The sequence below is a fragment of the Agelaius tricolor genome, unplaced genomic scaffold (assembly GCF_023055355.1).
Source record: "Agelaius tricolor isolate 1412-34295 unplaced genomic scaffold, bAgeTri1.0.p SCAF_3, whole genome shotgun sequence".
NCBI lineage: Eukaryota > Metazoa > Chordata > Aves > Passeriformes > Icteridae > Agelaius > Agelaius tricolor.
Window position 1 is genome coordinate 17,841,373 of NW_027269263.1, and position 27,492 is coordinate 17,868,864.

At 37.2% G+C, this 27,492-nt stretch overlaps 1 protein-coding gene across 2 annotated transcripts in view; it reads right to left on the reverse strand.

The window, feature by feature from the left end:
- LARGE1 (LARGE xylosyl- and glucuronyltransferase 1) overlaps positions 1-27,492 on the reverse strand; it is a 271,398-nt gene that overhangs the window by 172,361 nt on the left and 71,545 nt on the right. For both annotated transcript variants that reach the window (XM_071422738.1, XM_071422739.1), the window contains one exon: positions 18,217-18,403. In XM_071422738.1, coding sequence (XP_071278839.1) covers positions 18,217-18,322 — 106 coding nt within the window. In that variant the 5' untranslated portion in view covers positions 18,323-18,403. The remainder of the gene's footprint in view (positions 1-18,216; positions 18,404-27,492) is intronic.

The following is a 27,492-nucleotide window of genomic DNA, read 5'->3' on the forward strand; positions in this document are numbered from 1 at the left end:
ACAGAACACATTATAACTTTGCTGAACAATTTTGAGATGTAAAACCAAGCAACAATAACCCCTTTTTTTTTCCTAGTGAAAATCAATTTTAAAAAAAGAAAGCAAATGATGCTATTTTTTTAAAGAGCGAGAGCAAGAAGTAATGATGTATATGTGGAGGGAAACTAGCAGTGGTTAAAATTTTCTGGTCACATCATCATTGGTGCTGAACAAGGAATATAAACACTATCAGAGATATACTAGAATAGCAGCCCCTACTCCCACTAGGCAGCACTGCAGACATGTCCCCAGGAATCCAGTAATGAAACAGAGAAAATTGAACATGTGTGACAGACAGAGAGTGAAATGAAGCACAAAAAAGTGCCACACAAAAGGCTTAAAAGGCTTCAAGGTGTGAAACACTGAGGAAGAAGTCAGAGCGTAAGGGATACGTGAACCAGCACAAGTGCAAGCTGAAAACAGGTACAGGACTGTGGCATTCACATTCCCTGAAAAAACCCCTTCACCCAGGATTTTTCTCCTGGGAAACTGAGAACCGTCAGAGAAAAGAAAAACAATTCTTATCTCATTTGCTTCTCTGTGTTTTGCTCCTTTGGAATGTGTTTGGAGATGGTTTACCCACAGGTGATTGATTGTCCCACTGGCTTCTGGTGTGAGTTGGTTTGACTCATTGGCATTCAGTAAGTATCCTTTCTGTATTCTTTAGTATAGTATAGTACAGTATTCTTTAATATAATATAGTATTATAAAGTAATAAATTAGCCTTCTGAGAACATGGAGTCAGATTTATCATTCCTGCCTTCGTTGGGGCATTCCCTGCAAATACAATACAGTATTTTGAGTAAGCAAGGCTGAAGTGATAGAGAGCAAGCAAGCACAAATGTGAAAGAGAAAACAGGGGTGCAGGTGAGCATGCAAGTGAGCAACAGAGCACAGCCGTGACAGGCTGTGATGCAGTAAGAAATAGTGAAAGTAGGAAAACTGAAAACAGTTCCATTTAATTTCTTTTTTGTTGCTGCTTTTACCCTCATCATTGATCAGAAAAGAGAGTTTTACATGAAAACACTCCAGACAACCCTGTGAGAAAGAAACAAAAGCCACAAAGATCACTAAGAATTATCAATAAACAAGGCACTGGGAAATTGCTTTCAATTGTGTCCAGTAAGCTGAGGTAGTCAGAATGACCATTCAGTGTCTTCTTTTGAAAAGAGCAGAGCGGAAGAAAAGGCAACAAGTAACTTCAAAAGAGCAACTGAGCACTTAATTCTCACTTCTCTGATGAACTGTTCTTGTCACAGTCTACTATGAAGCCAAACATATGTATAGAATCACAATAAAGCTTTCAGCAAGGAATTAGGAGCAGAGAAATTATGGACTACAGACATCAGGTACAACTACCTGTAAGGCATAGAGACTAAATAAGACTAAATAAGAGGTCTACCACTGTATTGGGTTTGCATGACAAGGTTTTGGTAGTGGGGTGACTCATGAGCCTTTTGTTATGTTTTCTTTCCCCTGTTCAGCTGAGGAGAAGAGTGAGGGTGACTTCAGTGGATGCCTGGCAGTCAGTGAAGGTTAACCCACCACAGCAACACAGCTGCAGTTACATAAAAGTATGAAACCAGGAGATATTTCCTCATTCAAAAGAATTCAAGTTTCAAAAGAAACTTTAAAGAAACAGAGGCATTCCAGTACTTATCTGGATAACAACAGTTATGGTGGTCAAATTACTCCGCTTATTCTGGTAACAGTCTTGACGCACCACCTCTTTCTTTCCCTCTTTATCACACAGACTACAGGATACCTTTTTTAAAATGGTACTATTTCCAAGAGTTTCAAGAAAATTCCCACCTATGTAAGATGTCAAGTAGAAAAAAGAGGAAGCTATTTCATTTCATGGGGTTAATGGCAGAGAAACTGCTTGTTATGGTTTTTTGAAGACAGTCTCAAGTTCATTAGATTTTAAGAGTATTAAAGCCAAGAGGCTAGATGACTTCCCCATGGGCACTCAAACTGTCAAAAAAGAGTTATTTCATTTAACCTTTTGACAGTCATATTTATTTTATACAATAAATGTAATTTGTCATATTCACAAAAAACTGTAATAAAAGATTTCCATGAATTCATTTATATCTTGAAGGTTACTGAAGGTCTACATGGTGAACAAATAACTCATTAGTGCTTATCAAGTCTCAAATTTGGATTTCATGAACCAGGTTTCATCAACATCAAGCTTTCTCAAAAACTACGTACAGAATATATTATAAATAATATGTAGCATAGCAGGTTGCTAATGATTTCCTCTGGGGTTATGAAGGTTTCATTCTCCTCCCCATCTGTCTTCCTCTCACATATTCTCTGTCCTCTCTCCAGCTGCTCTTTCTGTGGCAATTTGGGTTTTTTTTCTTTCTTAATTTTTAATTCTGTTATCCCAGAGGTGCTACCACTGTGGCTGATGGGCTTGGCCTTGGCCAGGGGCAAGCTCTTCCTGGAGCTGGCTGGCACAGGCTCTGTTGTAAGGGGAGCTTCTCAGGGAATTCACTCACCCCTGTTACTCCCCACACTACCAAAACTTGATCTCACACACACACTGCCCGAATAAACCCTGAACCACCCACTTTGAAAGAAATCCATTTTCTCACGCAACTGCACTCAAGAGCTTGGAGTAGTTCATGTTACACAGTGAGACTGTCACTCAAAAAAAGCATTCCTAAAGCTTAACAGCATTCATTTTTCTCCATCAACACTTCTTTGCCTTTGCCTAAAAAGGCTGGTGAGACTAATTAGTTCCCAACACTCCACTATTGTTAACAATAATATTACCTAGCCTATAGAGCATTTTTCATCAGTAGATCAAAAAGTGCTTAGGAAATAAGCCAAGTGTCATTACCTCATCAAGTAATAACCACTAAATAATCAGCTCTGCTGCTGCTTTAATCCTTAAAAATGGTGTTTTAAAATCATGAAGAAGCCAAAACATAATCTCCAAATAATACACCTTCTCTAGCAAAGGAGATTATTTATTTCCTGTTCAGTGGAACCCAAGAGAGCTCCATGAAGCAAATAGTGAATATATTTGCAAAGATATCACATAGGATTAGAAGGGACCTTTGCAGTTATTGAGCTCAGGCCCAGTTGTCCCAGGCTGAAATATCATATAAGCCCTTTCTTAAACAGCTTGAGTTTTGCATTAAAACTAGCGAGAATTATTTTTCATTAATACCACACAGAGTCTGTGTCAGAAATACACTGATCTGATGAACAGATATTTTCTTCCTATTTGCATTCCTAAATGCATTATTGATCTGATAAAACACATTTGTCTTGGTATTAACAGTATCTGCTCGTGTGAAAAGCTCTGCCCTGTCTTGTGTATTTAGAAAGTTCTCAATCTGGTAAAGGAAAGGAAAAAACAATTAAGTCTCCCATCCTAATATCTAGTAAGGCCTTTCAAGTTGTGCCTGTGGCTATTGACATCATATATACATCACCAACTATCCCCCAGTATCAAATCCAACTTTACTAGAAATATTTATTCTAAGTCCAAGATTCAGTTCCAGATGGTCAGCTAAGAATCCACTATAGTGTATTAAGACTACTCTTTTCCAAGGTGCCTTACATTTACACTTACCAACACTGAATTTAATTTGCCACTGTACTGCTCTGCTCTAAAAAAATCTGCGGTGATGATTTCACAACTCTTGTTCACAATCTATCAGGACACAGAACTCTCTTCTGTTTAGAGCTACTTCTCCTCTTGTCTAACTCTACCTAAATCTCCCATTGCTACAATTTCAGGCTGTAACTTGCTATGTTCTGATCAAATCCACTTTTGTATGCAATGAAAAGTCTAGTCAGCTTGCAGCATTGAATACAAATGTGCAGTCCTCGTCTTCCTGAGAATTTCACTATTTATCAACCTTTCTCTCTTTAAACAGCTAGAGAAGAGGATTGACCTTCTACCATATGCTTTAGGACTGTACTAAGAGAACCTTCTCAACAAACATCCTCAGAAATAATAATTCAAACATCCTGCATTACTGCTTATGTGAAGTTCTGATCTGTTTTACCCTACCTTTGCTATCTGAATAAACAAAGATCTTCGCACTTACATTTTTTTCTCCCATACCCATAAGCTGGCAATTTGGTAAAAATTGTTGTTACCAATTTGGTAACAACATTCTGCTGTTAATACTATAGATTGTGTCTAAAGATAAAGAGGAATGTGGTTTTACCCATAGTCTGGAATCTCAAAGCCGTTCTTTCATTGAACAGGACATCCTGAAACAATATTGATTCTCTCAGTTTCATCTCTTTTTTCCTCTTCTTCTGTTTCAGTATCCAGAAATGTACTTTGCCTTTTATATGAATATAAAATAATTAACCAAAACTTTAGTGTTGTAGTTACTTCTTCAGTTTTCTTTGTAGTACACTGGAACTGCTCATTAGAGTACACAGGCAGAATATGAACTCCTTATCAAGCTGCAGTCATTGTCTTTTCGTTATTCTTCATATTATTTTTAACCACATAACCATCAGTAGCCTTACTAGAGGGTTGATGTATAGCCTCTGCTCTTGAGTTAGACTAATAATAGAAAGTATTAGGAGGTCTAAAGAGACTTGAACTAGCCTTAAATAGTCCTTCCACCATCAGCCCCCACCAAAAATGCCTCACTTACAGGATCACTTTTCTCTTTCTCTTTAATATATTGCTCATCTAATGTTGTATTTGCTCTTGAGAGGACCAAATAAGCTGGTTATCCATATTCCTTGTAACATCAAATTCTCTCTTAACAATTATTGATGATTTCCTACAGTTTTAAAACATTCATTCAGTTAAATCCATAAACACTTGATGACTACCAAATATTAATCATCAATTTGCAAGTTTGACTGGTAGCTTTTATGTTCTGAATAGGTTTCACATTGAAAAATTTCCTGTAATTTCAAAATATACAAACCTAATGAATAATCTTGAAGGTCCACATTTTCATGGAGCTGAATCTTTTCACACATATATGATGCTCAAATACAAGAATAGTCTGTAGCTCAGCGAGGCTGCTTTTAGTGATCCTGCAAATGGTGCTTTCAAAACAGAACTCCATGTCTTCCTGACTCCTCAAGGTAATACCTTCTCTTTTCCATATGAATCCACTTTTTTACTTCATCCCACTATTTGCAATGCATGCATATCTTGTCCTTTGTCTTTTCTTCCTGCCTGGATTATTACTGAAAAAAGCCAGCTTGCAACTCCATTCAGCTTGGAGTTTATGACAAGCGACAGTAACACCTGAGAACTGTTCCTTCCTCACTCTCATTCATTAGCTCCTGTATTCCTAATTAAGGTCTCACTTTCTCAGTTTTCACCATACCATTAGAACTTCTTTTCTGTGAGATCCACTAAAACCAGGTTACAACTCTCAACAATTCTGTTCGTGATTCCTACTCTCACTTACTGCAAATGATTCTTCCAACAAGCACCACATGAAATTACCACAGATAATTTTTCCACCAGTGGAAGTCTTCCATTACTTGTCTGCCTCTAACCAGAGGCTATTTCACCACAGCTCCTAGATCAAGCACCTTACTTTAGTGCAATCAAACAGTAATTAGCAGGAAAACAACCCCTGTCCAGGAATGGCTCAGATTATTCCAATCTTACATGCAGTCAAACAATGTGCCAGGACCTTAGCGGAGTATTTCTAAACAAGATTCAAATAATATAAGGTCTTTCTATTCATTGTAATGTAATGATGGATATACAAGGTAAACAACTATTAGCTATTAAATATATAAGTCTATTTAAATATGCAAATGTTTTTCCAAACAATTTGTTTGCAAGGGCAATACCTTGTCCTTAATAAAACAATTAAAGAAATTGCGAGTCTCATCCTCCTCTACACATCAGATGTGTTCATAGATTGCCGTATGGTGCAAATATTTTTTTTCCCACAAAATTATGATTATGCTTTGCTTCAGGTTGACAATACCATTCTAGATATGCCTCCCCTGAATCAACCTACAAATTAAATTGAAGAAAAACAGTACTATTGTTGTAGATTTGTTGGTGGAAAGGGTTCTGTCCTTTCTTTGGTGGTAGCAATTGCAATGTGTAAAATTATTTTTTTAAGCTAATATCTAGACTTACTGGCCTATTGTGTGTGTAGTCTCCAAGATGAAAAAGTGGCTACTAAGAGCAAAAAACTTCTTTTAAAAAAAGACCATTTCTAATACAGCTCAGCAAGTTTCTGTGACTTGAAAACTTAAGAGGCCTGCTGAAGTTCCAGGGTTCATCCCAAGTGACCAATGTAGATAGAGGCCTTTTAGGAAGCTAAAATAGTACAGCTACACAAGAGTCTTCCTGGCAAGATAGAATAAATCAATACCTCCAGTACAGAAAAGTACCAGGCTGGGAAGCCAGATTTTCAAAGAGATTTTAAAAGGCAATGAGAGATTCTGGATTAAAGATCTCAGGTGCTCAACCTGAGCCTCTTCAAGTTTGAAGGGACCTGTTTTTCAAACAGGAGAAACACTGACTCAAAACCAGGCAGCCAGAGCCAGAAATGCAAGAATGGCAGCATCCACAATTACAACCTGCTTAAAATGCTAGTTGAGTGATTTCACATCATGTGCTGTTCAAATGAAACTGCAACTTCATTGTTCAACCAACAAATCCACATGTTCACACATCCACAACCTCATACATGAGGTCTATCTGAAGACCACATAAAAGACTAACCATTTTTCTTTTGTGCTGTGTGTTGCTTTATCTTAGTCTGATCTGCCCTTTTCTAACTTAGAAAACTGTAATCTCCTGCGGCTCCTAATGGAGACCCACTCCTAAAACCTCTTAGAAGCTGATAAAACTCCAGAAATAGGGGGGTATGTAGATTGCACATTATCATCTATCAATACTTCACTGTCTGGTTGTAGTTAACAGGTGACAGGAGTAGCATCATCTCAGAGAAGAATTTTAATTAAGTTTAGGGCTTCTCTGTAAGGTAAGTTTGTGCCAGTCTGAGGTGTGCCATTTTGAACAGCAACTGCTATGTCAACTAGTCAACCACCCCACATGAGTGCTTTTATCAGTACAGATGTCATTTTGGAAGCTGTTTTATGAAGTTTTCAATGTGGACTCTTTCTTGTCATTCCCTGATTCAGTGTGCTCCACATCATCTATACTGCACCACAAATCTAACCACACTTCTCAGGCACAAATAAATAAATGCATATAAACAGGAGGTGAGGACAAGGAGGATTTGGAATTTTTTAAGGGGAGCAGGTAGTCACATACCAAAACAACAATTCCCACAGTTTTCAGTATCTTGACTTAACCCATCTTCTTCCTGAATACAGTAAAAACCGTAAGTCCCTTAAGTAGCTTTGTTCAAGAAATAACTTTCTTGTCTCCACCTCCTCACAGTGGTCTTCAATTAAAGCCTAAAATGATGAAATTCTCTGAGATTGACAGAGGAAATAAAAGGAGAGAAACCACTGAAATGCATCTTCAGAAGCAGGTTATTAAATGTCCCACAGACATTGGTGCGAGTGGCAGCCAGCAGAGCTTAGTGGAAAAAAAAGAGCAGAAAATTAAACTTCTCATTGGGCCTGATGATGATTAATCTCTTCTCTGGTGAGCTGAAACTGCTTAATCTTTGCTATTAATATCATATCACTAAGGTACCCGTATGGCAGCTGAAAGGGAGCATATGCAAACAGTTAAAACTGGGGAGAGGAAATAAAGACCGCAAATAACAACAGGGGGACGTTCTGCTCTTAAGTCTCTCAAAAGCAAGAAACTCAGTATGAAGCAGAGAGTCACCATCAGCAACTCTGAAGTCAGGTTACTATGAGGCAGCTCATGGGCAAACAAAGTCATGCAATTTAAAGCAGATAAATAGTAGGTTTCAATCATTTGGTTAAATGACTGCATTTGCATTCTATGGGAAAGATCACTTAATTCATCACATCTCCACTCAAGTGTACATGAACACGCAACTAATGCCTTCACCCAACTCAAATAAGTCAGATAATTGTTATTTTCAAACTTACTTACCTCTGTGTATATTGGCAAAGCTTTGAAGAAAGTTAGCTGGAGTTCCCTGGAAACCAGTAATTATGTGTAGCTGTGCAGATGGATTTGTAAACTTGGTTCCTATAAGAATATTATAGAAAATGTAACCTCACTGTTGAGATTTTTACCTTAAACCCTTCGGGATTTGTAAAGCACTGAAGCAAGAGGTGAAATAGCTAAATCCATTATAGTTAATACTGCTAGAAAACATTCTGTGCGTATTATATTTCAGACCAAAAGAATCCTTTGTTAAAGTCAGTGTGGATCCCTTGAGATACACATTATAACAGTTTGATTAGTAGAGAATAAAAAGCAGACTTTTATAGCATTCATTCATCCGAAAACATTACTCCTGCTAAAGTTAACAAGCAAAATCACAGAGTTGGGTTAAATGAAATCCAATGACAGCCAGGTAATATAGTGATGGTGAAATATTAAAGTGGCAATATGATTCCAGTACAATTCTAGAATGCTGAATGCCTTAACATTGGGAAAGAAACGGATGAGAAATCTTCCATGTCTTAATGCTCTAAAGGTAAATTGTAAACACTACAGTGATTTTATGTTTTATTTGGAAAATTGAGAATACAATACTGATAGATTTTAAGTTTATAAGCCTTGATCCCATGAATAACTGGTTGCCAAATTAGTGCTGAAATACATCTTTCTTCTTAAATTTAATAACCATGCTTAACCTGCAATCGAAACTGTGATTTGATCCTTTCTGAAGGGTTATTTTTCACAACTGAAAACGTACACTAACCTGGAGCCCAAAACAAATATTTTGCTTGGGAAATTAGTTTTTCTGGACTGGGATGGCAACTGATCATCCTGATAACTAGCTTCTACTAGCTATGGGAAGATTAGCAATTATCCTATGAATTTATCTCTTTTTTTAAACAGCTATAAGTTGTGAGAGCTGTAGCACTGTAGCACTCTCATCTATAGTCCTCAAGGTGATATTTTTGCAGCTCACTTTATGTACTGCTATATCTCATAATCATGATTACTCACTTTACATGAAACTGAAACTGTTAAAATGATCTTTTTCTGGTTTTTTTCCCTATCATCTACTTCTTGTCTTTCACGTCTTACCTTGAAGCCAGAAATATCTGGACAGAAATTAAAGCATGTATTTTTTAACAAGACAGAATAATTTATTCAGAGAAGTGCTAGAATCCTCCAGCAGCTTTAAAATCAATTGCAGAAATCTGGCTAGAAGAACAGCTCTGGTGTATCTGGAACACATGGGTCAGATGCAGGAATTACCAGCCAGCAGTATTCTATCAATTCTACAACATAATACAGCCTGTGCTATGCAAAATGTGAGAGACATTGACTGTTAACAGTCACTATGATGGTAAAAACCTACAAATCTTCAATCAGTAACTGTTCTGTGTAATTTTGAGAAGAATCTACAAATTTGTCTGTCAGGTCCATTTTGAAACAAATTAAACAAAGACTGTTGTAACTAGTCTAGGAGAGATGCAATGACACAAATAAGGAAAGGTGAATGATAAAGTAGGAAAAATTGTAGGGAAAGAAAATGTTGGGGAGAAACACAACAACTTCGGGGTATTTTTTTTCACTCTACTTAATCCCATAAGAAACTGATAACTTTCACACTTCTTTATTCCAGCAATTCCCCCAAGTGCTTTTCAACATATAAGAATAATACCATCTTATTAGCTATGGCTTTATTTCAGCTCCAGAAATAATCTATATATTACAGAAATGGTATGCAACATTCTTTGATTTTAAACTACATTATGACAACCCTAATCCTGTATCTATGAGCCAAATGAAGATCCTAGTGTAGCACTAACAGCTATAACTGGGTTTAAACTGCTTAGGAAAAACAATAATCACTTGGAAGATGTAGGGGCCCAGGCTTCAATGGCCAGATAAGAGTCCACAAGCTGCCCAGGCTTCCCCTGCTGCTCATGGTGGTGCATCTCTATCCCTGACAGGGCCTGTGCTTGCTCAACAACAGCCAACACAAGCAGGGCTGACTGTGCTAGAATCACACTTTCAGTTCATTCTGTAGATACACATTTTCGGTTTTCTAATCAGGACCCTGGTGTGTTACTAACTTCAAGCTTGTAAGCTGCTCCAGGTGTTTAAAAGCTTTTATTGCTGGTGGTGATTTCACTGGGCATTTCAGAAGTTGAGGAAGCACTATGCAAAGAACAAACCACACACCTCTTCTCTATAATAGGTACAGACATTATTACAAGTTCATTGGAAAAAGTATCTCATTGTGAAACACTTCATTTATACAGTAAAATATTTTAACTGTGTCTATAATTATTTTTTAAAGTAAATATATACCAAACAAGCACAGTCTCCTTTGTATTGTGAATTTAATTTAGGAAAATGTGATGATTCTATAATTTTCTTTTTATAATTTTAACTTCACTACTTTCAGCTCTCCACCCCAATTCCTCATCTCTGCAAACTCTGACATTCAGCAATTTGAAAGACAAACAGAATTATAAAATTAAAAAAAAAAAAAAGGTTTAAAACCTTGATGTTTACATCCTGGACTTTGACCATTTCACAGAATTATAGAGAATGTCAGTCATACCACAGGTTAGAAAGAATTATTGTCACAGGATGGCTCAAATAGCTTGAACAGGGTTAAACTGGAAGAGAATCTCAGGCTAAAAATGTATCAGTCTCCAGGTCACCAACTTTTCCTCTTTCTGTTGGTATCTACAAAGCTGAGTGAACCAGGATGACTGCTGTCAGGCTATGTTTTTGAATTTAGTCGTGCATGTCACTCAGTAGTCCAAGGATATCTAGATAGATTAAAAAAAGTCTCTTTCAAGTCTAGAAACAAGAACTGCAAAGCAACACAAGAGAAGTAAAACTTCAAGGGAAGGAAAAAAATTAATCAGCTGAACAATTCAATGGCTGTCATGTCTGAAAAACATTTGAAAAGGGTACAGAAGGTTTAAAAAGAAATGTGTTGAAGATACTGGTATTGTTAAGCTAACCATACCTAAAACAGATTGACCCAAAACCAGGGTATCAACCTTCCCACTTAGTTGCTTTTAAACCATTCCAGAGCATAATCTGCAGAACATAAGAATGACCATACACAGTGTATGAAGTAATTATCTGATTTTTTTTAACCAGACTCCTCCTCCTTCTAGTATTATATACATTTAAATAAATATTCAAAATATGAGTTTAAAAAGTACCGTAAGGCACTTCAGATACTATTTTCTGTCTAACAAGACAAGACAAGATTTTGATTTCAAACTTTTTCCTGATCTGAAAAACACCCCACAAATTTTAAATACAAAAAATTCAGAAAAATTGAATAGCCCAGATTATATGTTCTGAGAATCAAAAACAAAATTTTCATTTCTATCATTTAAAGCATCTCTTTTTCAGATTTTTTTTCATTTTATGCTTATACATTTGTTGACCTGCTTGCCTCTATGCCCCCAAAGCTCATTGATTAATTTCAAATTACTTTGTTAGAGGGAAAGAAGTCAGAGGTAATGAAGCGTCTACAATTGCCAGAAACACAGAGAGAGAGACAGAGACGCCAAACATTTTACCATTGAGAAATACACTGCAGCAGGAGCTCAGGATTTATTTAGACACCAAAAGATCCATATGGGAGCTAGATTATATAAATTGTAGGAAAAGCAACTTCAACATCAATCAGCTGCATGGTATCAATCACAGTAAGTCAGGCTACATTAGTTCCAGCACACAAAGGAGTTCGGATGTACTTAAAATTGCACACTTTTTTTTCAGAAAGCCAAGTGTTGCTTCTTGGGGTTTGTTTGTCTGTTTATTTTTAGCAAGACATTTAAGCTCACCTTGCTTTTCTGTTTTTATACTAAAAAACATGTTTTGATGATGAAGTGAGTAACTATCCATCTCTGAAACAGAGAAGGAATGATCAGGAAATAGCAGTCCTACTTTAAAGTCTTCCACATAGCCCTAACAGAATTTGGGCATCCAGATGTCTCTTCTTCTTGGGAGAAATTTGCTCCCTTTTGTGTAATGCAACTTTTATAGATGGCATTTTTCCCAAAAGTTTGTTCAAAGAAGGAGAAAGACCAAGATGAAACAAAACTCTTGAGAAATCCCACAGGTTATATTCATTTAGCTGCTGTTCCAAAGAAGCTGGCCCCTCACGCCTGTCAAAGAATTCCTTTTCATTCTGACCTTTATGTTTCTGCCAGAAATGACAAATTAAGAGCTGTCAAGGAAAAGAAAGCCAAGAGAAAACTGGTGTTTAGAAGCAAAGAAACATTCCATCCAACCATGAGATTGTACAGAGAACAAAGAAGGTAAGCCCACAGCCTACTTTGCTTTTCTGAAAGCATGTACTTAAAAATATGAGCATCAAAATAAAACGTGTGCCCTCTCTACTGGAATTCTGAAAAGAAATGTAGGCTTGCTTTCCCTTGGCACAGCACACTGACAGAAGAAGTGGCCATTGCAAGATTCAAGGCTTCTCCTGAGATGACAGGGTATTGGTTTAAGAATGTGAACTCCTGGCAAGCTGAAAAAAAACCCAGCATTGATTTTGACATTCAACTTCAGCATTCCAGTGGGAATGGACATTTACTAGCTAAGGATAAAATTGTATTGCAGAATTCTAAGTTTAATCAAATAAAGGCTGAGAAGAAAAAAAAAAGTCCATGTTCCTCACTAACTCCACCATTTGACCTCCAAAAGCTTCTCATGGCCATGGTGTATTTTGGCTTACATTCCTGATACAAGGCCATTCTTGTTTTGGTACAGAAACTACTTCAAATATCCTGTCACTGTTCACAAGAAGGTTATTTATTTATAAAATGGGGAGTCAAATTCTTTCCATATTCACTTAATTTTATTTTCTTAGTGATGGACATATAAGGCTTCTCAAGTCTGTAAAAAAAAACATAAGATCACTGACTCCTCAGTTAAAGATGATGAGCAGAGAACGAGCTCTCCAGCTTTCACAGCATGGACCTTCTGGTCCTTTATCAGCATTCTGTATAGCAAAATCACCAGGGTTTCATAGAAGGACAAGTTTTCCAGGAGCAACAAAACTTCTCATAAGCCTGAGGTCTTTGCTATCATAATTGATGGTACTCTGGTAGGATTCCCAAACATATTTAAGAAGGTATAGCAACTGCAGTAGAGACAGAGGTGCTTAAGTGGTAATTCTCTATCACCTGGAATAAATGTAACAAGAGAGGAGTCAGCCAGCACTATTAACTCCAGAATGGAAAGGAAGGGGTGGCTTTTTGACTAAGGAGAGCCAATATTCACTAAATCCACCTCCTGTACACCTGTTCAGGCACTCATCACAGAAGCACCCTTACTTACATGCAGAGGCACCCTTTCAAGACTTGTCCTCTCAGAACTTTATTAAAAAGACAGGATCAATACAAAGGTGGAAGCTTCTGTTTTAAATGGACATTGGATTAAGTTGTCATGTTTCATTCTGTTGAGACACGTAACAGATAAAATTTGGGCCAACTGAAGGAAACATAGTAAAAAAAGCAATTGTATGTTTTGTGTCTTTTTGATTACATTGTCTGTGAGGGAATTATTTTCTGATGATTGTTCATCAGTTGCGAGTGTCTGATAGACATTTTAGTAATTACTTATTTGTTTGCCTCTTTCTATGAGCCACTTCATGCAAGCATTAAAAGTTTGGGCAGTTTTCATCATGCAACAGATCACGTGATAAACTTTTGGCACTTAATTGAAAAAAGCTGAACCCCCAGAATCAGTTTTTTGATTCAAGTATTCACAAATATGATTTCAAAATCTACTTCCCATGAATATTAAAACTGGATATTCATTGTTCCCATAGACAGTCTTCTCAATTAACATATTCACTAGGATATTTATGGAAACATACACAAAAAGAGTGTGAACAGCATTAAAGTGAATCCATTTAAACACAAAGATGAATATTTGCAGCCTTCCTTCAATTTATTTTATTGTATTTTATGAGGTGTTTGCCCAACTCTGGCTTCAGTCATGTCTCTACAGATGACTTTGACTGAAATGACTTGTTAGGGAATGATAGCTGCCCAACAGTGGAGTGAAAAGAGGACAACCAAAGAAAGCAAGTCCCAGGAAAGAAGGCAGGCTCTATTTTTTAAAATGCTACCTGAGCAGTTAAAAGAAATCAAAGTCAACTACTCCTTTACAGAGTCCCTTCAGGATCTCACACAACTTTCAATTTTTCATCCTAAGGTTACATTACTGGCTCTGTCTTTCCTGGGAAATATATTCCACACAGGAGCTCTACACACATACTGTAGGATTTCAGCCTCAAGTGGATCCACCACACAGGGACTAGTAACACAAGTGTATTTTCATCCTTTCGAAACGGAGGTGACTGTAAATCTGCTGAGGTCACACAGCCACAGTGAACTTTTTTTTCCTTTTTCTTTTTTTTTTTTTTTTTTTTTGAGGAATCAGTAATCCAGAAAGTATGGTCAAATTACAGTTCCAAATCTCCATTTTACATGACCTTCATGGTAAGGGGGAGAGCAAACTGCTTCATATGGCTTGAAAAATTAAGCTATTTATGGAGCTACCACTAGTTAGTGAAACTGCTATTTTCTTTCTAATGAAAATTCATCATGTACTATTTGATTATTTTCTCTTCTCTGTTTTAAATGCACTCCACTCTTCCTACTCTATTACTTTGTCTTTTGAATTAATTCTAAGAATGTTGGAACAATTAGCTTTTTCATTCAAAGTAACAGATAACTGAAATTATGGTGTCCTTGTGCATTATTAAAAACAACAGTAACCAGGAATATTCAAAAGCCACAGAATATTCAATATCATCTTTAATATTCTTCTTCATAACCTTAATAGACATTTATCCATGATTAATGAGACTTTTAGTAGCTACTGCTGTTACAGCTTGGGTAACACCACCTCCAATGAATATCCTAAAGGAAGGGTCTTACTGCAAGTGTCGAGTGACAACTGTGAAGTAGCAGGCTGCCATGTACTTTCTGACAAGAGAACAAAATCCAAAATAAAACAAACTGTCTTAAGGAATTTGAAACTATTCAAAAAGCAGGGCATGGGAACAGACTGCAGCAAGGCATATTTTATATTACAGATTGACTAACAAGGCTTTTTAAGGGTTTCTAATGTGATCCCACTCCCATGCCATGGCAAATGAATAACTTAAGTTCTTAGATATAAACACATGGATGAGTAATGTTATTCCTAATTACATCAAGAACTTATGAGGCAGACACAGTACTACAGATTTCATATCAGAGATTTGAGTCTAGAGCCCTGAAACACACAAACAAAGAAAAAAATGCAGAACAAAAAAATCCCCACAAAATTTTTTGCTATGGCAACTCAGCTAGGTCAATCTTTTCACTTAGTGAATAAAAGCCCACAGTGATTTTACTACTGTACTTAGGTACCTCCAAACAGAAACATTCCCAGGCCTGGCATGACAATTGGATTCACCAAGGGTAAATCATGCTTGACCAACCTGACTGCCTGCTGTGATTACATGACTATGAATATATGACCATTTGATGCAATCTCCCTTGAATTTAAGCACAGTATTCTTGTATCCAAGCTGGGATTTTACCCTGTATATGGTGGACTACTAGATGTGTGAAAAACTATCCAGAATGTTGGGCTCAAATAGAGGGGGCACTCATTCATGGTGCGTCTGCAAGTCCATGTCTTCTCTGTCCTTGGACGTTTTCAAGACACTGTTGAATACAGGCCTAAAAAATGTTGCCTGATTCCAAAATCCACATTGATTTGAGCAACAGTTTAATTAGAGAACTCCTGAGGCCCCTCCCACACTGAATAATTAAATGAATCTATGAGGATACCAAGTATTGATGATTTCTTTAATTTGCTGGAGAAAAGCCTAAGAATCATTTACTCAAAACTAAAACCAGATGTACTGAAAAGAATATTTCTAGCCCTGTGATTAACAAAAGAAACAAGTGCCAGGAGGCAGAGAGGATTCTACATTCGTGATGCTTTCAAATCAAGCCGCAGTGCTGTTGTGAGCCATTTTCTACTCAGTTAGAGAATCACAGAATGATGCAATTGTTTATGATGGAAAAGGCCTTTATGATCATTGAGTCCCTCCATTAGCTCAGCACTGCCATGTACACCACCAAACCATGTTCCTAAGTGCCACATATACACCTATTTTAAACATCTCCAGAGGTGGTCACCCAAACACTTTCCTGGGTAGCCTGTTGTTTGTCAAACCTTTCCATGAAGAAATTTTTCCCAATATCCAATCTAAAAATCCTGTGGTGCAACTTGAGGCCGTTTCCTCTTGTTCTATTGCTTGTTACTTGGGAGAAAAAAGCCACCCCCACCTCACTACAACCTCCACAGTGAGCTCAAACATGAGTAAATTCTGGGAACCACTGTGGAGAAAAAAAACCCAAGAAGTCATGTAGAATACCAAAATGGCATTAACTTTTTGTCTTAATACCTATATGTTAAGAAAATACAAGCTGTTATTTGGCTAAATAAATAATCAATCTTAGTTTATTAACCAAGAAACATTCAATAATCCCCATCCAAAATTAAGAAAAAAGAAAACAGAAACAGAAAAATAACTGATCGTTACTAACTGTACATAATTTCCAGTCCTTTTCCAGTGCAAGGCTACAATGTAATAGGTAATGGGCTTTGCTCCCTAGCTTGCATTTAAGATTAATTCACAGTGAGAGCTTTAAGTCACTTCAAATACCCCACAGCAGCAAGATTTGTATTGAGTTCTCTGTAAAAACAAAGGATTCTACTCACAGAGGAATTTAAAACACCGTGGCATTATCAATTGTGGACACAATTAAAATAGTCATTATGACAAAGCAGCATAATATTCTTCCAAAAGCAAAAAGGTGAGGCCTGCATTTGCTCAGCTTTTAAAAATCAAACAAAATCAGTACTGTTCTGCCTGCCAGATCATTATTTTTAAGTATGCAGCTAGCACCCCTCATATTTCCAATTTAACATGAATCCCACAAGTGTTTCGTTCTAGAATGAGCTCATGGAGTTACTGCACATTAAGGTAGAATTGTAAGTACTTGAATAAATTTGCATAAACAAATATTTGTACATGGAATATAACTAATTCGGAATCGCATGCAACACACAGAGAAAATCTTTACATGCTCTTACTTGTGATTTAACATGGAAACCTCTTTTGTTTCCAAACACAGCACAGATTTGTCAGCCAAGGATACATGAAAGAAGCTTGACATTTTAAACAATGCCTTTTTAAAATTATCAAACTGTAAACTAGTGACTGAACAGTTTTTACAAGGTTGGAACACCTTTCTTCATGCTAATGCAACTACAAAGGCCAAACGACGTTTTTTGACTCTTGCCAAAATAACAGACCTATTGTCCAATATAAAATGCTTCACCTCCACAATAAACAAAACAAACAAATTTTAAAAAGCTACAAAGTAGCAAAGAGCAGGAGAACCAGAATCCTTGATCCTCCCCTAACTGAAGTATTACTGCTGAACGTCTGTAAGGCCAGGAAAAAAACTTCATCAGACAGGTAATTTAAAAGACAAAGTAGTGATTATTCCCTGTCTCATTTTAAAAAGTGCTCATTACATAGCTGCAAGTCAATGTACCTATAAACTGGAGGATTTCCATCTAAAAAAAGAAGGGGACAGAAAGATATTCCAACTAAAAGAATCCACTGACAGTCAGGTGGATGTGGATCCAAACTACTTTTATGTAAAGAAACCTTATAAAGATATGCATTGATTTTCTGTGTTCAGCATTTCTGAAATGAGATGCCAAAAATCTTACAGGGCATAGGATAGACCAACTTTTAAAAATTAGAAAATACAGAGAAAAGATTAGTAGACTGGGCGGGGGGGAGTTGTTGCACATTTTCAAAGGTGAGTGGAAAACCAAGTAATTGTGGCCAGTAATTAACTGAGCATCCTCAGTAGCGATAACATGGTAACAAAGGCCTTTTGTTGAAATCTGCACCTTGGGAACTATTTCATATGCAAGCCAAACAAAATTTATTTAAATAAAACCAATGATGACTGATCTACATTTGTCTGCCCAGCTACAAATCATCCAATACCCCACCACCCTCCCCTCAGCCGTTATTCCTCTCCTACCTTCAAAACTCCCAGCAAACAGATAAATCCACGTAATTGCTGGGACAAAAAGGATGGTCAGAGAGGCAGCCAGGAATTTCCGTCGCCCTCTGCAGATTCCCAGCATTCTCTCAGGAGTGCAGAATCCCAACTCAAGGCTGTTCCTATGTTGGAAGCAAATAGTCCACAGCCTCCCACATATTACTCCCTGTAAAGGAAAGGAAAAAATATTTCAACAGCTTATCACTCTACAGAAAGTTATAGACTATGTCAGTATTCCAAAAGAGTTAAAAAACAGGGCTAAAAAAGGGCTGCTGCAATTGCAAGGTGGTACCCATTTCAAAATTATCCACAACTACTTAATAATAAAGCAAGTTTTAGAAGTCAAATTAAGACAGTAAGTCAATAAAGCACATCATATCACCTAAATACACACTAAGCTCCATCTTACCAAGAGATGTCAGTTTTTTTTACATTTTGTCCTCATTTTTACTTTACAGGAACTCTGAGATCTTTGATGCCCATGTGTGCTGGGGTCCCATGGCAGATAAGAGAAAGCCACCCACATTCCTTCACCAGCTCTCAAAGAGCAGAAGTCACACCACTGAATCAGTGATGCATTGCAATTGGTCATGAACTCAAGAGAGTGAACCAAAAAAAGGAAAGCTGAAGTTTAGGGGTAGAGAGATGTTACTGAAATTACCCACTTTGCACACCAAAAAGCAGTGCTGATGAGCTGCTGTGTAAAAGGGGAGAAGAGAAAGTGCAAAATGGGCAAGGAAATATTCATATCCACATAGGGTATATCAGGAGCTTTTAGACTGTATGCCATGAGAAAAATTGATTCTACTCAATAATGCAGTTTTTATTAGGAAAAAAAAATCCAATCCTAATTTGAAATAATTGTTCTGCATTTCAGAGGGGCCAAGAAAAAATATATTATGATTTTTATTCACAGGAAAATAATTATTCCCACACCAGTGCAGGCATGCAGAGCATAAAAATGATGTTTCATACTGATAGCATGTTTTTTTGAAAGGGAAGGAAAGGCTAGTAGCAGACAAGTTAGAAAAGGAAAGAGAAGTATTCAGTCCATGCAAATCTACTTCAGGTTTTGTGTGAAAGGGCTTAGGTTTTTCAATGCTAAGAATAGAAGTAGTCTACAAGAATGGTAGGGAAAGAAAGAGACTCTGGAAGTACAAGGGGTTTAATAACAGCGCCCTTTGACTTATGCTTCAACCAGCACTCGAGCTGATACAAACAATGTATCATTTCTACAGTGACATGTTAACAATGGCTGCTGTGTGTCTTGAGAGTGCCTTAGCTCTACAACTCCATATATATTGCAGCAAAAATCAATTCTGAAATTAAATTACAGCAAAAATGAGAATGTAGACAAGAGAAATAGGTTCAGACAAAAAGTCTCTTGTGCTAGAGATACCTGGCTGCAGTAATCAGGCAAACTTACGGCTGTTCCTTGAACATTCAATAGAGCCCACTTTACTACACTACAGTTCAAGAGCCATGATAGTACTCTGACCTTGGAACTGATAAAATGGACTATAATTTGTCCAGAGCCAGCACAAAAAGCATTCCATTGTGTCAGCTTTTCAAGGCAATGAATGCCTCACCACTGAGATTTTGCACAAAATATGTGGGCAGACTTAATATTACAACTGCGGTATTAGAGTCACTCTGTGTTAGACGGAGACACACATTTGGTAGATAAATTGTGGAAAGCTCTTATCTTTACTCACTGCATTTGGATAATGATTACATTTCATTTCTTTTCCTTATAGCACATAACTTGTACAACTCTGAAGAGAGTCCTTTACATGCCTCCTTGACAAACACTGATAATTTCCCAGGCTTCTGTGTTTATAAGCATGTATATTATAAAATGCACAGAATCACTTATTTTAAGTAGGAATTCCTTTTTTTCCTTAAATGTACTGGCATGCACCACTGACATCAGTCTGTGCAAAGAAAAATAAACCTCTGAAAATATAAACTCCCAGGCACAGTCATTGGCAAATAGCCACATCTTGCACTGAAACATGCACTGGCTGGATACTGCCCCTATCAATGACACCTGTAAAACTTACAGGTAACAAATTAAGAGTCAACACCACAGTTTCTGAAATCAAACTGTTACAAGTGTGCTGATACAAATTTCCAGGGCAACAACATACAGACTCTGAGTTACAGTGCTGCTAGTGGATTAATTCATCCTGGGGTGGCATATTTCAGAAATAATTTGATTTTTCCTATATATTCTTTTAAATATCCATGCAAGTTAAGTTTCTGAACAGGTTGATATGGAGGATGGAATCCAGCTTTTCTGCTCTATGAATATAAATTACTCTAACAAATCAAAAAGATATAAGGCACAACACCAGTTCAGCTGCGAAGGAAAGACAGAAATGTGGCAAATTCAGTTTTCTACAAATTGTCATCTTTCAGACAAAACAGCCAAATCATTTTGTACATTCATGTGTATCTTTTATCTAACTAGAAAAACATTTGGGAAAATCCTAAACAGACAAGTCAGCTTGTGATGGATCACCCTAGGAAATGTTAAGATACATCTTTTAACAGTGCTTTAAAAGATACATCTTTTAAAGTGCATGCTTTAAAAGAGCCGTATAGCCACTTTAAATTATGCTTCTACAATATCCCCACCTTCCCAAAATTGTGAATTGCTTCTCTTGGGTCCTAAATATTCATTTTTAGTGTATAAAATCACAGCCCCTGCTGAGTAGTTTTTTCCAAAGTAGATGATGCATCATGTGCAACCCTTACACAAGCGATTACATAAAAGGTCCATGAATGGTAATGAAGATCCTTGGCTTACAGGAAGAGATTTGGACTCAATCATGTATTCACTATTGGCTTTACTCAGAAACAATGTTACCTAATATACCACTGTCAAATAAATTGAAAGAAGACATTGCAGCTCTTTTGACTTGATTTTCTTTTCAACAGTGCCAGATTGACATCCACTATGGAAGGAAAGGGATTTGACACTGGCTGGACCAAGGGCTGAGCACAAAACACAGTTGCACATTTCTGCCATACGAGCCTGCAAATACCTTTCAGAATTCTCCTACAGTCTCCACCACTCCGCAGTAGGACTGCCACAGTCCTACTGAATCAGACTGTCACCTGCCTAAAAGCTCTTCAAAAGCAGTTTCATGGTACAAGCTAAAACTGAAGCTACTTCAGATGTGACATTGCTAGGCACATTCATCTTTTCAGTAAAATGGTTCACTTCATTTGCACAAAGCCATGCAGTGCTCCTCCTGACAGTTTTCAGTCTCAACAGCTATGCTAACTAAACACCTGTACCCAGAAATACACAGCATGAAATATATCAGAAACTGTAAAACAAAGGATGAAGGAATAACCCAGCCAATTTAACCACAGCATCCAGGTGTGGTATTCTGATGAAAACACAGCCTGTGGTTGCTCCTTTCCTGTTGCCCAATGTTAGCATTTTTAGATCTGAGCCACAAAGAGCATCTGCAACATTATCAATCCTTATTGGGTTTATCTCAAAGCAAGGGAGACCAACATTAGACCCAGAGAGAAAGGGAGCATTTATGTTTGCAGTTTCAAACACAGTCTCAGCTACACCCCTCCAGCCACAATCAGATTTCCTGCTTGTGCCACAGATACTAAAAAGTGCATGCATTGCAAGATATTGTTTTACCTTCCTCTTTAATTGTGCTCCAAGAGCATCATATAATCATATTTTAGAAATATGACTCAGGAAATACTACCAACAAAAGCTAGCTGCATGTACATCATATTCATTATGCCTTGCTGTCAGCGTGTCAGGTGCTCTACAGTTCTAGGACACACCAGTTCAGGATTTATAAACCTACTGCACAGAAGCAGCTCCACAGACTGTGCTGTGACCAGGGGCCAGCTCACCCCTCCCAGACTGCTGCTAACCATGCTCCAAAAGGCTTGGACAATGCCAGTGTGCAGGGTCATGGTGGGAGCTAAAATAATTTGGGGTTCTCATTACTAAGATTTACTCATGACTTACCCACTGGACCAGAATGACCTTTCTTACCTTCACGTATAGTCAAGTACTTCCATTAACTACACAAACTTAACAGAGTGGTTTCTTTGTTTTAAATTATGGATTATCTCCTCAGCTAAGCATGAAGCAGCTAACCAGTATGAGCAGCATATATATTAAAGTATGTAACACAACACTAATCACATTGGTATTCAGTTTCTATACATTTATTTCTTTTAATTATGGAATGAGAACTCGACTATGTCAGACATTCAGCAGGAGTTCTGTGAAACAGTGGAAGTAATTATGAAAACAAAAATCAAACACAATTAACTAGATTTAACTGCACTACTATAAAAAGCTTTTCTAACTGCTTCAAACATTTCCTTGCATTTGTTACAGTTAATCTTTTCCCAGTAATCTTCCATTTGTTTTCAGAGCCACTGGAAATAAATATATACAGTTAAAGCTGTTTACACAGCAATCCTGTGCCTTGGCTTTGTTGTGTTTTTTAAATTAATGTTATCCAATTCTTTTTGCTCTTGCAGTCTTTGTGCTCTCTTTCTGCACACTTGCAGTCACAGAGTCAATGAACAATTTCTGCTGCAAAGCTTTTCCCTTGGCTCTGTATCAATGTGGCATTCATCCCTTATATGGGAAATTTTTCAGATTTTTGTCAAAAACATTAATAACATAAAGTAAAAAAGCAGCATCTATGCAGTATTTTTCTGGGTTTTTTTTACATGTTGGTAATGAGGGTTTATAATGAGTTTACTCCTTGACAGATTTTACCTTGCAGCTTTGCAGTCTTCCCATTATGGGAGCCGGTTGTCATGTGACATTGTAATATTAAAGAAAAGTTTGGTACTGTAAAGGCAGGTTGTAGAGTAAACTCAATATGAAAAAATTAAATTATAAATCTTTATTTAATTAAACATTTCTCTGTTAATTTTCATGGTTTAAGCCCAGACAGCAACTAAGTACAACACAGCCACTTGCTCCCCACACATCCTTCCAGAGGAATGGGGAAGAGAATCAGAAAAGGGGAAAACTCATGGGATGAGCCAAGAACAGCCTAATAATTCAAATGAGGCAAAACATTATTATTATAATCACCATTATTATTACAATAACAGCAACAATAACTGTAATGAAAAGGAGACAGAGAAAGGAATAAAACCCAAGAAAAAGCAAGTGATGCCCAATACAGTTGCTCACTGTCTGCTGACCAATGCCCAGCCTATTCCCAAGCAGCAGCCAGCCCCTTCCAGATAACTCTCCCAGTTTGTATACTGGACATGTTGTCATATGTATGGAATATCTCTGGCCTTTGGGTCAGCTGTCCTGGCCATGCTTCCTCTTGGCTTCTTGTGCAGCTCTCATTGGCAGAGCATGGGAAACTGAAAAAACATTTTATTTGAATAAGTATGACTTAGTAACAGCCAAAATATCAGGGTGTTATAAACATTATTCTCATATCCAAAACACAGCACTGTTCCAGCTACTAAGAAGAAAATTAACTCTATTCCACTCAAAACCAGGATAGTGAATATATTCCACTTCTCAAGGTTTTAGAAGAGAAACAGCATCTTGAAAGAAAATGCCATCTCTTCTCCCATCAATCTCTTCTTCTTCCACCCGGAAGAAATTAATGCAGAAACAAATCTAAGGCCCCTTTTGTTCCCACACTCCAAATTTCCTTGGCATTGGAGAACCTCAAAATCAGACTTCTTAATCCTACAGTACCATGACTTTAAGGAAGTGAAGCCACTTTAAAGCAAAAGATTACAGCAGAGGTCCAAATGCTACCAAATGCACTCTTTCTCAACTAGTTACAAGGAAGCAGTCCTATCTGTAAGAGAGAAAATAGCCAGTAAGTTGACAGCACAAATGAGTTCTGCCTTGGAACTGTGCTAACTGCTCTGAGGGCACACAGGATTGACATCTTTTATATCTTCACTCAGTACATGCTGTGGCTTAAGGAAAATTCTATTAGTGCCTTGTTAATCAAAGTTTTCTAGAAGGTTCCAGCTGTAAGAAACACCACCACAGGAATGAAATCTCTCTTGACAGTAGTCACAGACAGAGAGAAGCAAATAAATAACACGCTTTCACATTTTTCTCCTTTCATTTCCATGTACCCCTTTATGCATGTACATATATATATTTATATATACACTTGTAATGGTATTCTTTTTTCCTTTCAAGCATACACTTTCATTCAAAAGAATGAAAACCTGCAACTTCCAAAATTATTATTAAGGAATAAAACAATCTAAGACCAGCAGGACAAGAATATTTTCCTAAGTCTCCAATCAAATGTCACTGTTAATATGACGGGGGAAAAATGCAATCAGTTGAGAACAAACAGAAGCAACAAAATACAATCATGACAGAAAGATTTATCTTGCCTGTAACATTTCATTTGCAACCAAAGAATTATAAATTATACTTACTTTTAAAGCAGCTACTGACCTCTTTTCTCTTAAGGAGTTCTCCAAACCCCATCTTTATTCCACTTTCTCAGCTATATGGGCATACAGCATCAGTATTTCCTGACTCCCCATCTTATCTAAGGACTCAGCACAACTCAAAGAAAGTGAAATAGAGCCTGGCTTGGTTTGTGTATGGCAGAATTCTAACAAGGCCCTACGTACATGTACTAAGAGTACCTTAGAATTTGAGATCTCAATGCCCCTGAATTATGAATAAACTGGAGACCATGACCAGCCATCAGTATCACATACCTGTGATACAGGACCTGGCAACAGAAAAGCATCTCTCCTTCAATCACAGTCTAGAGCCAGGCCACAGCATTATTACATGTATGAATTCCAGACTTATAAAAAGGACATAACTTTCCAAATCCAAGCATCTCCACCTAAAGTAGTGGCAGAAGACAATTAAAAACAAACAAACAAACCAAAAATAGGTAATATGCTATCTGTTTTAACATCAAAGAAAACATCAGTTTGTTGGTGCATCACTGCTCTGCCAACCTCTACACCAGAGCCTCCTTCTACTGCTTAATCAAAGCCATGGGTTTGTCCATTCACCTTGTGCACATACAACCACATAGAAAAGAAAATGCTCTTTAAAACAGGAGTAGGGCACTATGTGCATCATACATAACCCTTCTCTGAAATTTTTATGCTAATACTTTGCTTCTCAGCTGAAGTTCTTGGATGCTTGTTCAAAAGCAGTGTTAACCTCCATTAGAATCCACTATGTATAAAGCTGCTCTAACAAGGAAATTGATTAAAGATTCATTAGAAAGTTTTGCTCAGGAGAGAACAATTAGTTCTTGAACTGTTCCTCCCTGACAAAAAAAATTCATCTTTCTATAAAGCAAAGTACTACTACAAAAATTCTAAAAAGCATGACAAAAACCCCCCTAACTTTTATTTTACTGTATAGATCTCAAACTACAAGTTTGTTTTACATGAGAATTTATAACATGCTTACATATTCATAGCTTGTTTATAACAGCTACTTACTTGGCAGATGGAAATAAAAGCTGGCATCATACTTATAAATTGATCTTTATTAAATATTTATATTAAATTAGACAAATTAAATTTTTTAAAAAATAAAGGAAGAGAGAAATGGGCCCAGATGGCTCTCTCCTCAATCCTGACAGTAAAAAGGAAGGAGCTGAGGAGTGCATAGATCCCATGGGTCAAAAGTCAGTTGTGCAGCTGGTCCTGAGTGGCAGGAGACACCTGGCTGCAGCAATCGGGTAATGGTTGAATACAGGTGTTTTAAGAAGGACTAGCCAAGAAGATCAGAAGGAGGAATTGTTCTGTATGTGAGAACAGCTGAAATACCTGAAGCTTTCCTTAAGATCATCCCCCTCTACTCAGCAGTAATGAGAAACAAGTGGAATGCTGCGTCCAGGTCTGTGCTCCCCAGTGACGCTGCCAAAGAGGCTGCAGAGCCTCCATCCTTGGAGACATTCAACACCCAACTGGCCTCCAGCAACCTCCTTTAGCTGAGCTTGCTTTAAAGCAAGGTGTTGAACTAGGCAATCTCCAGAGGTCCCTTCCAAATGCAACTCTATAATTCCTGATGCCACAATTTTGTACCCAGTCATAAAACAAATAGTGGCATTTAATGTAAATCCTCAAAATTCAAACTAATAGTTATTCTGCTATGCATGATTGAACATGCACATAAACAATTATTTTGAAACACACAGAGAATCCCAGGTTAAACTTTTAGCTAGTACAAATCAATATAGTTTTAGTAAAATCAATTCAACTAGCATCAATTCACAAAAACTATGGACTAAGTCTCCCAAACTTGATGAAAAGTTGCATTTTTTATATAAGCAACAAAGTTCTCACCTCATTACTATTGCCTAAATATTACCAAACCCAGAAATATTTTTATCATATTTATATAAAATGAAAATTCCAAGAACTGCTGGTAATTTCCTATTTGAATAATCAAGAATCACCAAATAGGTAATGAAGTGTAGTGTATGGAAATATGTGACCATAACCAAAAGCAGAAGACAAATCTTTTGCTACAATCACAGTGCTGATTTACCAAGCTCACTATACAGTCTCAATAGCTCTTTGATGCTACTACAGAACATCAAATAGCAGCAAGAATTGTGAGCAACCCTTTGTTTGTAAATTTCCTGCAGAAATCCCTGTGTTACTACTTCTTAAATATTATACCATCCAAGTGGGATATAAGGATTTTTTATTTCTGTAGGCTTTCTGAAGGCTGAGTGGGTTCTCTACGAATTAATGGGAAAGGTGCTTACACCCCACACTCCATTTTACCTGACAGAAAAGCAAAGCTCTTGCAGAATAATTTGATGTCAGACACTTTAAGTAGGAAAGGCAGCTGTGGATTTAGGTTATTTCACACAGGACACGTTCTTGAACACTGGAATACAACTTGATAAACTGGAATTTATAAACACGGATGTCTCATGGCTTCGTATTCAGTACTACACAGATCTATATGGGTATTAGACAATGACATAGGAATTCTAATTACAAAAGGACCATGAAAGGTGTTACCAAAGCTAAACAAAGCCGTAGAAACCAGCCTCAAGAGGAGATCCTGGCAAAATGCTTTCTAAAGAATCCAAATTTTCCATGTGTGGAGTCAGCATTTCAATAGAATCATAGAAAAGTTCAGGTTGGAAGGGACACCTAGAGGTCATTTAGTCCAATTCTCTACAAAGCAGGTTAAATAATGCTCCTTCAAACCAACGAATCATTTGCAGAGCTCTTTACTCTTCATTTAAA